The 16219-nt window shown below is 43.7% G+C and overlaps 1 protein-coding gene and 1 long non-coding RNA gene across 2 annotated transcripts in view; one reads left to right on the top strand and one right to left on the bottom strand.

The window, feature by feature from the left end:
• Positions 1–416: 416 nt before the first annotated feature.
• Positions 417–3234, bottom strand: LOC135376576 (uncharacterized). Its single transcript, XR_010417752.1, has 4 exons — positions 3126–3234; positions 2838–3065; positions 882–1245; positions 417–475 (listed from the first exon to the last, which is right to left on the bottom strand). It is a non-coding gene; the product is annotated as an uncharacterized LOC135376576 (long non-coding RNA).
• A 1022-nt stretch (positions 3235–4256) lies between these two features.
• Positions 4257–16219, top strand: part of LOC135376575 (uncharacterized) — a 46248-nt gene continuing 34285 nt past the window's right edge. The window contains exons 1-10 of the mRNA XM_064609109.1: positions 4257–4277; positions 6920–6988; positions 7390–7493; positions 9649–9738; positions 10930–11048; positions 11984–12094; positions 12674–12758; positions 14648–14715; positions 14818–14877; positions 15763–15899. Of these exons, the coding sequence (XP_064465179.1) occupies positions 6930–6988; positions 7390–7493; positions 9649–9738; positions 10930–11048; positions 11984–12094; positions 12674–12758; positions 14648–14715; positions 14818–14877; positions 15763–15899 (833 nt within the window). The 5' untranslated portion in view covers positions 4257–4277; positions 6920–6929. The remainder of the gene's footprint in view (positions 4278–6919; positions 6989–7389; positions 7494–9648; positions 9739–10929; positions 11049–11983; positions 12095–12673; positions 12759–14647; positions 14716–14817; positions 14878–15762; positions 15900–16219) is intronic.

Below are 16219 nucleotides of genomic sequence, written 5' to 3'. Positions count from 1 at the left end.
ATAAATTGAATTGAAATTGAACACATATTGTACCTAACTCAGAACCCGAATGAATGGAGTGCAGGGCCCTTGCACCATGACATGCTCTCGATCTTGTTACCGTCCTCTACAAATGTCCGATAGTTTTGCACTCATGGCATTAGACGGTTTGCTATGCCCTCCCAAATCAACACACGCTTCTTTGACAACAGGTGACTCACAAGTTTCATTTATCTGGGTCCCCTGGTCTCTGCACATTTTTTTCAATAAATGACCAGTGCTGGATATATGGTGGCTCTACTGTATGGACTATTCAGCAAACCACCAGCTGTGGCCTGGGCTCAAATGTAAACGTTCGAGGCCGTTTACCGAGGACATGTGTGTGTCCCCGGGTGCTTAGCATTAACTGTTATAAAAGTATGCGAAACAGATACTTGCCTGTTGAGATGGCCGTCTGCTACCACTTCTTCCAGTTTCCCAGCCCTGGCTTTCCACCCTATCAAAATAAGAAACAGGCGAACAAGCTGATACTAGTATAATAGAGACAAAGAATGCGGCATCCATGTGAGGTTCCTGTAAGGGGGTTGTGGCATGGATGCCCCACCCCATTCTATGCAACTCGGTTCTTTAGAGAAGGTGTTTTACCACACCTCCCACCCCAAAGATCTCCGACTTCCAAAGGAAAAAAACCCATCAAAAAGGGGATTAACGGATTTTAACAGCGTCCCATCCCACATCCCCTAACACCCCGCACCAGAAGAGCCCAGCCAGGTGTGCCACACCCCCACCCACCCCTGTATGAAATTCCAACACTCCTTGGAGATTGAACTCCGGCACAGATCTTGGGGCTTTACCAAGTCTCTTGCCGATGCCCCTGTCTCAAACATTGAAGTCACACTCACATGTCCATGTCCTCTGCGACGTATCGGTCGGCATCCTTTCTCCTGGCAGTATCCAGCGCTCTGTTGAAGTCAAAAGCTGCAGCACTGCCGAACGCCGTCCGAGGTTGACCCCAACTGCGCGGCTCCTCTTTAAAAGGCTCTCTGTAGCCTCCACCAGGTTTGGGTGCATAATCAAAGAAAGATCCCCCATGGGAGAAGGAGCTGTTCTGGTGGCGGCCCTGGTCCCATCCTCCTCCTCCTCGGGACCACCCTCCCTGTTCGCTGGCTCTGGCAGTTTGGAGGGTAGCGTTAAAGTCGAATGATGCAGCTCTGGTGGCTGTGGAGGTATTGTGGGCTCCAGGTTTCACCCAGTGGTATCGGTCCCCTGATAAGGTGAATGACAAAGCCTCCAATAAAGTTGCATAATGAGGATCACTAGAACAAAAGAGGCTCAGACACGCAGTTCCGGTTAAACGTGACGCCTCCCCATTTTTCGCTTCCCCGAATCAGTTTTGAACCAGTTCAAAGTTAAACCTGACTTTCGGTTCCTCCTAAATTAGAGCCCTGCACGGGTCAGATTCTTAGGCCGAGGCCTGGCCCTCCGATTTATTGAACCCCGGACGACGGCTCCATCCCTGGCCCGGTCAAACCCCGAAGAAGTTCTAGGTTTCCCATCCCGATAAATTTATAGGCTAACCGGCATGCCCAGCCCAGCCCAGCCCAGCCCAGTATAGCGGGCTGTATAGGTTGACTGTGGCTAACTAACAGTGGGGTAACACATGCTCGGGCCCAGGCTATACCCGACCTAAACCCCGCAAATGCACAATCCCGTAATGTCAAACCAGAACGCAACCCAGCTCCGCAAACCCGCTTTACAGTTCAGTCCGTTGAATGCTCTACTCTAATTTCTATCGCATACTACAACAACTATTTAGTAGCAACTGGGATGCAGGTCCGATGTAAACATTGTTCGAGTGCAACAATAAATTACATCAAACACACTTGATGCTACAAGATGTGGTGCTTGCAATTCACGAAGAATTCACGTTTTTTCAATACATTGACCTGTAACTGTGGAACGATTGCTGGAGAGAAGGGACAAGAATAACCTGATAACACCCAAATAACTCTCTAAACAGCATAACCTCTTGGCCTGATATTGGCCCAATATTGATCCAACCTCAGTCCAATATTGGGCAGACATTAGCAATATTGGTCCAAGATGTATTCTGCTGCTTGGGTCAATAGCAAACCTCACTCATGCTCAATTTTGCCAATGAACTCGGCATGAGTGAGCGAGCCGAGAGTCAAAACTGCCGAGGTGTGTCTGTATGACGGTACGAACGCTACGGCCAGGCAACCCGCTGAACCTGTCAACTCCCGTTACAGAATGCGTCGCAATGTGCCCCTTGTTTCTGAATGGCTGCCCTCCCGCGCTTTCATTGACGAAGAAGGACCGTAGCTTGCCGCGCTGCATAAATGGACCATGACGCATACACTCTGTCGAAACTCACTGCATTCTCAGCACTCGTTCGTGGGCAACGGAATGCCTGATTCTTCGTGGAAAGTAATTAGCGTGAGGGTGACTGAGCAAATAACTCAAAACAGCACAAACGACGAGGTGAGCTGGAAGTGAGTGAATGAGCCTAGAGGTGAGCAGGTGGCGTGTGAGCGAGCGTGAATGAGCGAGTCGAGAACTGAGTGAGCGAGGGTCAAAGCTGCCGATGTCTGGTGAGTAACACACGCCCGATTTTTGCCTCCCGAATCTGGGGGGGATTTAAATCGAATAAGTCAGAGGCCCCAAGCATCCATGACAGAGAAATTATTGCAGTTTGTTAGAGAGCAGCTTACAAGGTCAACAATGTACTCTGTAGTGCCGCACTACTGGGGCACAGGTTGGCCAACTTTGTCTTTCAATCAATGGATGCAGCAGACATGCCCATTTCTGTTCATATGGTGGAATACTGTCACGCTTACGTTCTCGTTGTGGTTGCAGACTCTGGTAGCTGTTGTCCACATGCTCAAAACGGCATCTGTCGCCAAAACGACACCAGCCTTGTGCAAAATACCGACAGATGGTCATGCTTCTGTTGTCTGTGTCCCATACATTACAGGGATACGGCTTGTTTTTGGTAGACTTTACTCTTGAGAAATGACGGCCAGCCCAAGTTTTCGAGTCCTGTTGTATGCCTTATCTCCTGAAAACTGGTTAACGGATAATTGAGGCCAAGGCGGTTTTTTCCAAGTTAAAGTAATTCACTTTACCTTACTGTTTGAAGCTTTGAGCGCTTTGAGTATCGTTGTTGCATCGAAGTGCTTCAAATATTCAAGTCACGTGACTCAAGTTAATGTCCATGGCGATACGCAATACTATTACATGGTACTACGCTCAGTCTCTGCTCGAAAGCCTTGTTCACCTGAATTCTAATTTTAATAGAGTTACTTCCTGTTTTACCTTCTCTCAGTCCAGTCACAGTTTGTGGGACTTTAGCATTGTTTTAGGTTCTTGTATTGTGATCCGCTTTAAACATAAAAGTAGAATGCAACCAAGCTGGCGCAGGTACGAAAAAAGAAATATTTGGTCTTCTCCTGCGTTGTGTCTTGTGTCTTTCTTCCCCGCAAACTCAACAAACTGAAAGTTACCTTTTCACATCACAAGTAGCAGCCGCCGTTGGGCAGCATGCAGCACTGTTGCCATGGCCATCGTCGCTGCAAAAGAAGAAACGAAAGAACAACAAAAACGTCGCTTTCCATGTCGCTCCATTTTTCAAACTTCCGTCTTTCGTTGCATATTGTCATGTAATTCATGTTCCAGAAAAAGTGATCATACTTGTAGCATTTTCGGGATTTGTGAAGGTGAGTTTTGTTTTCTGCATGTTATTGCTCAGATAAGCGTTTACTGTGAGCTTGGAATAGTTCCTGTGCGGACGCGAGAGAATGAGAACGTACACAGCGTCTACTTGACGTTCACTCCGTGTGATTGTATTTCCATTCCGAACAGAAGCCACAGTGTCTGTTGGCCTAAACACAGTTATTAAGTCTGACCCATACAAGTTCGATGACGTTAAAAGAAAGAAAAAAAAAAAAATGCGATTAGTCTTCTGTTGTGAGCGTTCTAGCGTACCTTATCGTGCAGGGTTTAAAATTTATTATTCAGATTATATCTGAACATCTACGCAGTCAAAATATTACAGTGCATGTCCTCTGAGCAGGGGACCAGAAGCCCTATCTCGGACTAGTTTCGGTGACAGAACAAATACGTGCGCGACGCTTATCACTGGGAAGGTGGCGTCTATTTCTATTCCCTTCTTTCTATTGATTAAGCCTTCTTCCTATCGCTCGCCAGTGACGAATGACATAACACTGAGGTAGCATATAGCACACTAATCATCTGCACAGCACGCAAGTGGCAACAAGGTAAACGAGCATGTATAGACACGCATATTTGAAGGACGCCACAAGGCAGTTGTAGCTGAATGCTGGCTCTGTGCAGTTCGTCGCCCATCCTTGTACATTGTCACATCCAATTTAAAAGGCTCGACGAGCAAACGGGACGTTGAGACACGAAACCAAATCGATAGAGCAGCCTATGAAATGGCGAGATAGCTGAATAGTCGCTGTCCCAGGTGCTCCTCTGGTCTCGCATTTAAACAGTGGATGATTCCATGTGGCAAACACTTTTGAATGTTGACATTTCCTTCTTGTCTTCCTGTGATCTGTGTGTGATCTCACGAGTGTTACGTTACTGTTGATCAGGGTTTTGGTTCCATGCTGGGAGTCCCCCCAGTGCAGCACAGGTACAAGGGTCTTGAGAGCTGCTGGAACCGGTGCGGCCTTGTAGTTGACTGTTCGGAGAACGCAGACGAAGTGAACGAATGACAGCTGCATAGTCGGGGGGGTAGCTTATGTACCTGTCAGACGGGTACAGTCACGGTCTTAAAGTAGCACAGAAGTCATTTTTACCACCATCTTTTCTTCCTATAAAACTGTTAAGTAGGCCAGTAAGATACATCGTGCGAAGTAATTCACACCACAGAGTCATAATTATCGCGGAAATTGAATTTAAAGTACGTCGCAAAAAGTGACTGTGCGCAACGGCCGTGAGCAGCAGTACCAGCCTGAGATCGGCCTGGAACCTCGTGCTGACGTTATAAGGGGAACGCTTGCTCATTGGTCTAGAGAAATGATGTCTGGTACTCCTCTGTCGTCTGCTACTCTGCCGTTCGGGGTCCTGTAAAAGCCTTTCTCCTGGCTCGGTAATGATTCGGCCGGTCCTTCTATCTCCAGTTCTCCGGGAGATCTGGCAAAACTAGTTTGTGGTGGCAAAGGGACAAGGTGGGGTGGGCTGACCCCCACTGACTGGCAAACCAGAACGAGTTCTCCTGATAAACGTCATCGGTGACGTAGCATCATACCTTCTCCTCCTTTTAATACCTGGAGTGGCAAGTTAAGGGTGAAGGCGCGGACCCATTTTTTATGCGAGTTTTTTTTTCTGGGAAACAAATTCCACCCATCAAAACCTTTAGCGCCATTCGGTAAAAAGACACACACACTTTCATAAGACGTCTTAATCTGAAAATCTTTCGGACGGCCCTCGGTACTCCTTTCAATATATATTGGCCATGCGAAACTGCCGTAGCTCAATTACGGCCTTGAACGATGGGTGGCTGCCAGGCGGGATTAGTGACAGCATTTTGATTAGAGAGTATCGCTACGAAGAGCGAGAAGCAAAGTGCAAACATGCGTCAGAAAAACGAGTTGAACACGAAAAAAGTTGGCAGAACATTATGTTTATGAAAACATCTTGTTTGAAATATAATGAAGTCTGCTCCATCCTGTTCATGGCGTTCGGCGATGAGACTTTGGCGGTTTTTAGGGAATGCCGTAAACTGTCTTATGGGAACTCTGTTGCCGTTAAGCACGTTCCGCGCTACTGCGTTCCAATGCATCCGTCAGCGTTACATCCGTCTGCGACCCGACGCAAGCCCCTTCGAGAGCGACGGACGATAGGTTCGCAGAGTTCAATTTTTGGACGAAGCGATGCAAGGAATGCCAGTCGTTGCCCCGTTAACCGTCACACTCTCTTATCATCTCTTATCTTCACTTCATGTAGTTGGATGTACGCCGTTTCTCGTAAAGCAGAGTTGCAAAAGTGCGGACGTGAATTGGTAATATGTTAAGCTGTAATGACGTAAGTATAACAATGACCCCCCCTCCCCCATTTTTTCCAACACCCTCCATGCTTGGGATTCTGGATAAACCACTGCGCCAACCATTGATCAGCGTTCCTGGAAAAATAATTTATAGGTCGATGGACTCCTAAAGTGAGGTTTGGAAACAAGGAAGCGAAAGTGGACTGTATAAGGTGCATTTGTGCATGGTGGACAATGTTGAAACACCCACTTACCATGGACTGACTAGTAACATTGGCTACAAACGACAGAATTTCTAGTAGATCTCAAAGATGGTTTTCAAATCCTTTATCAGAGAGCTGCAGCTCAATCATTTATGTTAAGAGGGTCTTCAGAGAGGGTTAAGAGTGAAAGGGTGAAAGTGTACTGTGTAATACTCATGGGCCAAAGTTGCCAGAGTTGAGTGCAAGGGATCAATTGTCGTCGTGCTTAGCAAGTTCTCTTTTACAACAGTTTGGGCTGAAAATGCCCCGTCTACCTTGATACTTTCATGATTTCGTTAGATACACCAGCTTTTGATATGCAACAAGTTGATTTCCCAAAGCATTGTTTCGCCATACTTGTTTAAGAAGAAACAGCCAAATTGCCAACCAAATACTTGGCAGCCACAAGCCACAGTAACAAGAAAGGAGCCATACAAAACATAGCAAGAGTTGCCTACCCCGGTTCCCTGGTGTGCTACAACGGAACTGCACTCTCAGTGGTGGGGCTACCCAAATGCCAGTACCGTACCTTGACATTTGTTACCAGATATGAAGGCCAACCAAGTCATCTGGCCTAAATATACTTCATTCTCTGTCTGGCACATTTGCGCGGTTGCGATCTTGTGATCATGATGTTGGTAAACACGTTTCTTGTGCATTGCAGCTTCCAAGGTATGTCCCCACCATCAGCGAGCATAAAAGTTGCTGTACGGGTGCGGCCCCTGATAGAAAGGCAAGAGACATTTCTTGATTGTTGTTTCTCAGAGGTATCTGTCTCTTGGACAGATTCTGAACTGGTCCTACCGACAGTTGAGTCTCTGTATGCAATAAGAGTATAAGTCGAAAAATCCGAAACCGAGAAAACTGCGAGTGAATATTTCATAAAGTAATTGCAGATCGACGAATAACGCAAATGCATAATGTGCAACATATATGGATATGGCTACTCTACATCTGGCCTCTGGAGGGATTCACGTTGGTGAATGAACCCTACGTTTTACTTGAAAGGAGTGGTGGGTTCCGTCTTTAATAAGCCTGCTTTGGAGTTTTGGCCTTGTGGAGTATCAATACCGTTGGAAAATGAAAGACTGGGCTGCTCATCTGCTCAAATGTTCTGCTTATGTTCTCTTACAGAGAGGTCGTTGCAAAGGAATGCTCTCGTTGGGGTGTTCAAGAAAACACCATCTTCTCAACTTTTACGGAGAAAGATGGGAAGGCTTCGTTGCTGTTTACATTTGGTAAGTTTTTTTTTTCTTCTTACATTGAACTTGTGTCTTTCTGGTCATTTATGTCGCTGCACTAAAGAAATCTTCATTTAAGTTTTTCGCTGTGTTAGGTTGTCGGTTAAATTAATTAAGTTAATGTAATTGAATGATTTAGTTATTAAATCAGCTAATGAGGTCAATTAATATAATTTAATTTAAGAGTATAAATAAAATTATCATAATTGACCTTGTTAGCCGATTTAATAATTTATATATTCTCCTAAATTTAATTAAACTGAACTGTTAAATTCTACGCCCAAAACCTTGCTAAGCTCTCCGACGGGGAGACCCCCTCGTCATTTTTTTATTACTAAAAAGGGGCATGCCGGCACTACAACAATAAAAACAGATAAAAAACATGGCTTGTTGTGACCAGTTCTGTAATGTTCAGAATGAAGCGTCAAGGTTAAAGCAGAAGTAGTAAAAAACTGGGACCTTGATTCATCTGAAACATCCAGATTGCTACTTGCCATTAGTAGAGAAGTAGGTGGCTCTGCCTGGGCACTTTATTCTGCCCAACCAGAACTGGTTGCAAGACATCAAGTTTTTATTCTCTTTTTATTGTTGTTGCAATACAGATCAAACCAAATCAAATCCTTTATTGCTAGATACAAGGTAGTGTGATAGTAATGGGGGCCCCGTAGCAGAGCTAGAGGAGGGTCACCCAGGGTTGAATAAAATGTGTGGAACAACTTCTAGGAAGAATACACATGGAACAAACAGAAACGAAGCAAGTAACATGGGCAGTACACGCAAGCAATAACACTCTGGGCAATAACACTGAGTTGAGATCTGATACACTCAGAAGGCTTAAAGTAGCACAGAAGTCATTTTTAACACCCAGTTTTCTTCTTATAAAACTGTTAAGTTTGCCAGTAAGATGCACCATGCGAAGTAATTTACACCACAGAGTCATAATTATCGCAGAAACTGAATTTAAAATATGCCGCAAATAGCGACCGTGTGCAACGGTGGTGAAGAGCAGTACCAGCCTGTGGTCTGCCTGGAACCTCGCGCTGACGCTATAAGGACTCGCTCGCTGATTGGCCTAGAAAAATGTTGTCTGCTACTCCGCTGTCGTCTGCTACTCGGCTGTTCGGGGTTCTGATAAAGCCTTTCTCCTTGCTCGGTAAAGCTTCGGGCGCTCCTTGTATCCCCAATTCTCCGGGAAAACTGACAAAACAGGTTTACAGCGGCAAAAGAACAATGCGCTGACCCCCACTGATCGGCAAACCAGAACGAGTCTCCTTATGTCGTCATCGGTGACGTGCCATCATACCTCCTCATCCTCGTTATAGCTGGAGTGGCGAGTTAAGGGTGAACGGGCGGAGCCATGTTTATGTGAGTTTTTTTCTGGGAAACAAATTGCACACATCAAAACCTTTCGCGCTATTCGGTATAATGACACACACACTTTCATCAGATGTCTTAATCTGAAATTTTTTTGGATGGCCCTCTGTACTCCTTTAAACGAATAAGAGTGGAAAGGAGGCTAAAAAAGGAAAACAACGAGTACAGGCAACTGAAGCGATATATGCAGCAACTAACAAATAAAGAAAATAAGGAACAGTAAACAAGAACAAAAATAAAAATAAATGAGAATGAGGGTAGCTGTAGGTGTGAGCTAGCGCTCTGTGACTAAGCCACCGTCATCAAGAGACGATGCTTCAGGGCATGACGGAAACGATGTAATGAGGGAATGTCCTTCAAATGGATAGGTAACGAATTCCATAAAGTGACTGACGTGAAACTGAGCATTTGTTTCCCAGAGTTGGTTTTAACTCTGCACAAGAGATAATTAGGGGAATGAAAAAAATGGGTAGAACTAGTAAATGACAGCATTAGTCTTACGTGATGTATCTGGATGTCCAGTCTGATGAATGTCCAGATGAATGTTGCTTGCCTTTTTCCTCTCTCTAACAGTGCTTGGGAAGGAATAATACTGCTGTAATGAAAGACTTGAATGCCAGCTTAATAATTTTTTGTTGATTCCGTTTTGATTGGGCATTGATTTTGATTTGGCAATGAAGCTGTGCTAGGACGACAACTTGTCCTTAATCATCACTTGTCCTTAATCAGCCCCCAGCTTTCTTGATTACGACACAGGTGATGTTCCCATTTTTTGCAGATCACATTTTCGATCAATGTACGACGAACGCAGAAATCTACGAGCAGTACTGCCATCCCATCGTGGACTCTGTCATGAGGGGCTTCAACGGTCTCTGTGCTTTACTACTTCTGTTTCGTCAGCAGTTCTATCAATGCGTATTATTCTGTGTTTTCCTCTTATACAGGGTGCCCAACTAAGCTGCGCTCAGATTTTATGTTTAGAAAAATCCAAGTGCTCTATCTGATCAATTCTACTGAATCTTGTCAATGGTCCTCCGTCGTAATTGCTGGTGTATTTCACTTGTGCCAGACGAATTGAATTGATTGTTTGTCCCCCTTTATCCCATGTCCCTAGTCTCCAGGGCTCTTCAGTGTGGATCTATGTCACTAGCTCACATGCTTCCTAACTATTCTATTACTGTCGAATTCATTAGATAAGATTGAGTCGCTAAATAACAATACAAGAAACACCATGTGACAAAACGACATTTGGTTTGTGGTGGCAGTGCTTCTTTCTGCTGCACAAACTTTTTCTTTCAGGCTGGAAAAGTATGTAATTAGTTATACAGAGTGTATTTTTTTTTTTTACAGATTTTTCATTAAAAAACTAAGGGCTATAGACGTCCTGTTTTCGCTTCTATCATCTTTGGGCTGGCGGACGTTCTTAGCCATGTATTGCTCAACCGTTGAACGACTAATTACCCGAAAATTGTTGATGAACTTTTTAATTATAGAAGCTACAAGGTCGTCCCAACGAGAACATCTGGTCCCTTCGGCCACCTGATACCGTTACAGTTTTCAGAACAAAAATTTGTTCGGCATATCGTCCGGAAAAAAAAAAATTCGTGAAAGAACAGCATTTTTTCCTTTATTTCGTTCGTTGCGCATCTTTGCAAACACGTCCTTCACCCCCGATGTGAAAACCTCCACACAACACATTCTCTCAGAACGTGTTGTGTTGTCTTCGTTTGCTCCCTGTTTCGGGTTTTATTCTCTCTTTGCGACGTACCAGCTTGTCAGCGCCCTAGCACGTTTGCCGTTGATCTTATAGCACATCACGGAGCAGCACTCCCCGAACATGCCTCTGCCCCGCTGGAAAATTTCACACTCTTGGCTCCCTCCTCTACTGTTTTTGTGTTTCTCGTATATTGAAAGTGGTTCATAATTTTTTCGTATGACTTCAGAAAATCCGAAGCGATAGTGCGAGGTATTCATGATATTTTTTGAGAACCGAACCTGCTGTGGGGTCTAGCAGGGCCATTGGAATTACCCTGCGGTAACTGTTATGATGACTTTGCAGGCACGATATTTGCGTACGGGCAGACATCCTCTGGGAAAACCCACACAATGTTTGGCAGTGGTGATGAACCTGGATTGGTTCAGCAGACTGTCCAGAATATTTTCAGCATAATTGAAAACGTAAGTCTGCGTAAAGGGCACTCTTTATATGTCTGCGTGGTCACGAATTTGTAGTTGTTAAAGGAGCACTATTGTGATCCCCAATGTTTTTGTTGTTTTTGGCTGTACTCAAGGGACACACATTTTGCAACGTGTTTCTACCAAGTTAGCTGTAATTTCTGAGCTCGATATGAGTATTTGTAATGTGTGTCTGCATACGTAACCTGATTAACCCTAAACAAAAATTACATTTTATTTTACTAACTTTTTCAAGTGACTGATTTCAGATTCATGTTTCTGTTATTGTAACTTAATTACATCTTTTTAGTAACTTATAAAGCTTGACACGTGGCTGCTGGTTGTTAATGTGTGATCATAAATAGAGCCTGAAGTTTTCGGGAAATATTTTTTTCTAAATTCGGGGGGTAAAAATCGGGTAAATAAACATGTGCTCTAAATTCGTGCGAATTCGGGTGGAAAAAGGTCCAGTACGCTAAATTCGGGGAGAAATCGGGCTCAGTTACTCAAACTAACTGTACTGGCTTGGTACAAACAGTGATGTAACCGCATTTGCTGCCAAACAAGTATGTCAGTGCATTCCTACAGACAACCCAGTGAGGGGAAGTTGCCGGGTAAAAATCTGGTTTCACCCTAAAGAGGCAGCCTTCAATTCGGGGTGCAAATTCGGGGAAGAATCGGGTAAAACCCTAAAACTTCAGGCTCTAATCATAAATGTTCAGCAGTTCAGCAGTGACAAGACACCATTCAAGACACCGTTCAAGACACAAGTGAAGCAGGGTTTCGTTCAGTCATTCATGCAACCAATGCTGGGTATCATTTTAATGCTTCTTTAATGGGCAGAGCTTTTTTTTTTTTATTTCAATGATTTTAAACAAGATTTAGTGTTGCTCCGTTTGTAATTCATGACCCCTCCCCCCCTCTCCTGTTGTGTGCAGGTTCCTGATCGTGAGTATCTTCTGAGGATATCTTACCTGGAAATATACAAGGAAGACCTTTATGACCTGCTCGACGAGGCCAAGAACAAGAACCTGCAGATCAGGGAAACGGTTAGTCCTTTTTGCATTGTTACCACCCTGTGATCTCACAAGGGGGAACCGGTAGATGTCAGGCATGTAATGTAATCTTGTGTCAACAACACCAAATTGCCACTGTCTGCGTTTCAGCTTTGCAAGCGAAGGAATCCCATAGATCAATGATATTCTAGGCGATTACTTCTGTACGAATCAATGCCAGTGTGATGGAAGATGATGGTGGGTTGCCACAAGTCAATAAAAAATTTCTGCATTAAATCAAGTTAAATAAATGTAAAAAATTAATATAAAAAATCTCCTTGTGTGTGTCTGCAGGATGCAGCCGTAACATAAAGAAATAATTGACCAAGTATAGTCGACCTTTACGACACGTCTTGTCCTCTCTATATTGTATCATGCTTGAAGTTTCGGTCTTGCCAAACAATGTGTTTGAATTAACAGAAAGTACGAAGTATCGAGCGCTTGAAATAACGAGAGTCTACTAATCATCGAAAATAAGATGTAGCTGACCATGCCTCCGTAACATTTTTTCGTTTTTTTTTTGTTGCTAAAATTATGTAAGAAATAAAAATTCTCACCATATTCTGATTCCAGGATGGGCAAGCCTTCATAGCCAATCTTTCTGAGGTCACTGTCAGCTCTCCAGAGGCCATTTTGTCTACAATGAAATCTGGTGAAAGTAAGCAGGTTTACTTGTTTAATTGAATGATGTGTTACATAAGAGAGTGAATTTTTAATGACTGTAGAACAGTATACTGCAGTGCGCATTGAAAGCATGATGAGAACTTGAAAGTACGGTACACTTTATTACGAAGAACATATATAAGGCCCTGCGTTTTTGGGTTTTATGTTTTTTGAAAAACGGGTGGTAAAAACGAGGTTTTATTTCTGAAGCAGTAAAACGTGGTATAATTGGGTGATATCGGGCGGAAAAGTAAATTTTTAGTTGGATTTTTTTTTACATTGTGACATAAGATGCGGAACAGCTGTGCTGAATGTACAGCATTTTAGCGATCTCTAGTGCCCATGTTGGTGGCTTAATGAGCACTTTGCAGAGTTTGTTTTCATTTCTTCTTCTTTCTTTTTTTTTTTTTTGTGTGTGTGTATCATAAATGACGATGATGCAAATCGGAGGGTAAAAACTGGTTTTAAGCTAAACGCACCGGCCCCTACACATGCATGTTTCCTCCTTGGTACGACATCAGATATATTAACTACCCTTCAATAATATATATTTGGTTTGGTTCGCTGCGCTAATAAGTGACACATGCCAACTTAGTATAACTGGAGCCTGAAGTTTTAGGGTTAAACCCGTTCCTTCCCCGAATTTGCCGCCCGAATTGTAGGTGGCCTCTTTAGGTGAAACCCCATTTTTAACCGGGAAGTTGCCTCACCGAAACGTCTGTAGGAATGTACACTAGCTTGTTTGGCAGCAAATGCAACTATATCACTGTGAACACCAAACAAGTACAGTTCGTTTGAGTAATAGAGCCTGATTTCTGCCGGATTTTAGCATACCGGAAGCTTTTCCAAGTTACACGAATTTAGGGCACATGTTGATTTCCCCCGATTTTGTGCCCCCAAACTGTGAAAAAAGTATTTCCCGAAAACTTCAGGCTCTATGTATAACTGCATGCGAATGTCAGTAGAAAGTTCCTCTTCTGTGGAGCAAATATTGACCCAAATATTGAACAAACATTGAAAATTCTTTTCCTGATGCATTGAAACCCATTTGTTTTCTACCCTCACGCTCTTTGTCAAGGCATTTTCGGTACACACATTTTTTTTTTTCCATCTTCTCTGTACCATGCCCTGCAATGCCCCCTGTACGCTTTTGGTTCCACTTCATCGCTTGCAAACCGCTTACTGCCGAGAAACTCGTTGGTGCCTTTCCAGTAAAGTTTGAGCCGAATTCCTCATGAACATCGCTGAGCAAATGTGGCACCCATCTTGCGCAGCTCTGTCGATAATGGTGTTGGCCCGACAAAATTCTTTCGAAGCAGGGTAATTTACTGGATCACCATCATATACAATTGCAACAAAAGCAAAATTTAAGCAATATCAACTTAACATTCGTGTCGCGCCCACGCTATTCAGTACGTGTTTAAGGACAGAAACGTTCCAAGCCATAAATTTTCGCACACGAGTTTGCGATTGGGGCCTTGTGCTTTACGGATAAACCGGTGAGAGCTGTTTTTAATTTAATTTGTTTAATTTGCATCATTATGACTTCCGTTAAAACCCCAAAACTCAAAAAGTAACCTGGCAACGTGCCAGTGCAGTAACTAATATGTGAACTGGAGAATGCTGAGCACCGCATGATCATGCACAGCTGTTTTGCATCTTCCATTCATCCAAAAAGGCAAACAGCACACTTCGCCTCGTTTTACAGTTCCTGGGATAAAACCAGATTTATACCCCCAAACATTAAAAAAAAAAAAAACACTAAACCTGAAAACGTGAGGCCTGTTTACGAGCGACGTGCCTTAGGTCTGCTTTTACGAAATTATTGGTATCCTCCTGTATTTCAGGAAACGTACATTTTATACGTTCTTCATCATTTTGCAGAACTGAGGCACTTTGGAGAAACCGACATGAACCAAAGGAGCTCTCGCTCACATACAATTTTCAGAATGGTACGTGCACTTACTTAAACACACGCGTAAAGCTTTAACATTAGCACAGTTTAGGCTTTGGTGTTGTCCACTAAACCGGAACATGTTCTTCACTCTACTCAGATCATAGAGAGCAGCATCCGAGAGGACAACTCTGAGGGAGTCGTCACGGTGTCACACTTGGTAAGCGAGTTTTACGAGCGGGTTTGCTTGAGAACTGTCCGCATGACAATTTCTCAGACCCTGTACTGTAGTCCTTAAATACTGTGGATGTAACTTTGACAAATGATTAGAGCCTGAAGTCTTAGGGTTTTACCCGATTCTTCCCCAAAATTGCACCCCGAATTGAAGGCTCACTCTTTAGGGCGAAACCCGATTTTTACCCGGCAAATTCCCCTCACTGGGATGTCTGTAGGAATGCACTAACTTACTTGTTTGGCAGCAAATGCAGCTACATCACCGTTTGTGCCAAACCACTACAGCTAATTTGAGTAAGCGAGCCCGATTTCTTCCCGAATTTAGAATACTGGAAGTTTTTTCACCTGAATTCGCACGAATTTAGTGCACACGTTTATTTACCCGATTTTTACCCCACGAATTTAGAAAAAAATGTTTCCCGAAAACTTCAGGCTCTACAAATGATACAGTGATACATCTTGATACAGTGACATGAGAGAAGGGGCCTTGTTCTGAAAACAATGAGAAACTTGGCTGCCTCAAGATGTCTTTGAATGGTCTGGGGGCAAGGCATTCTTTGTTGGAAAAAAAGCCTAAAGAACTTTACTGCCTGCTCAACATGGAAAAACGAGGCTGTACACATAGAAAACTATCGAATGCTGTCAGGCTTCACATGTCCTTTTTCTTTTTTTTTCCTTGTCGTCGTCTTTCTTTCTGCGTCTTTTGCAAACTCAGTGTAGCATATACATATTTACACACACATTCAAATGTTTCAACATTCGTTGTAGCAGGCTGCTTATCGAGATCATAGGCACTTTGCTTCACGCTGACACTTTCATGTGCATGTGCATATCGTAATCGTCCATGTGCCATATTCATTTCATTCCTTAGAACTTGGTTGATCTCGCTGGATCTGAGCGTGCTGAACAAGCTGGTACAACGGGCAATCGATTCAAAGAAGGGGTTCATATTAACAGTTCACTCTCTGTGCTCGGACAGGTGATCTCGAAACTAAGTCGAGGTGAAAGGTAGGTCCATATTGAGCAGAAAAACATTTCATTTTCTTCCTTGCTACCATGGCCTTCTAGATTAGAACGACCATGTTATAATCGGCAACCTTTATGAGGAGCCTGTCCGTACGATCCGCTAGGGGCGCTACTCATTGAGATCTACATCTTGATTGGACAATGGAAATACGAATTTTGAACGCGCAGTAGCAGACGTTCCGTAGCAGACGACGGCAACAACTCCTATGAAAGCACGTAGAATGATGATGATAATCAACTTTAGGATGAAACATCTTCCGTGGGACATCCGCCGCTTGTACGAAAGTACTGCGGGAAGCTGA

Source organism: Ornithodoros turicata, unplaced genomic scaffold (assembly GCF_037126465.1).
Source record: "Ornithodoros turicata isolate Travis unplaced genomic scaffold, ASM3712646v1 ctg00001160.1, whole genome shotgun sequence".
Taxonomy (NCBI): Eukaryota; Metazoa; Arthropoda; class Arachnida; order Ixodida; family Argasidae; genus Ornithodoros; species Ornithodoros turicata.
Note: the sequence above shows the minus strand (reverse complement) of the source record. Positions and strands in the feature narration are given on the sequence as shown.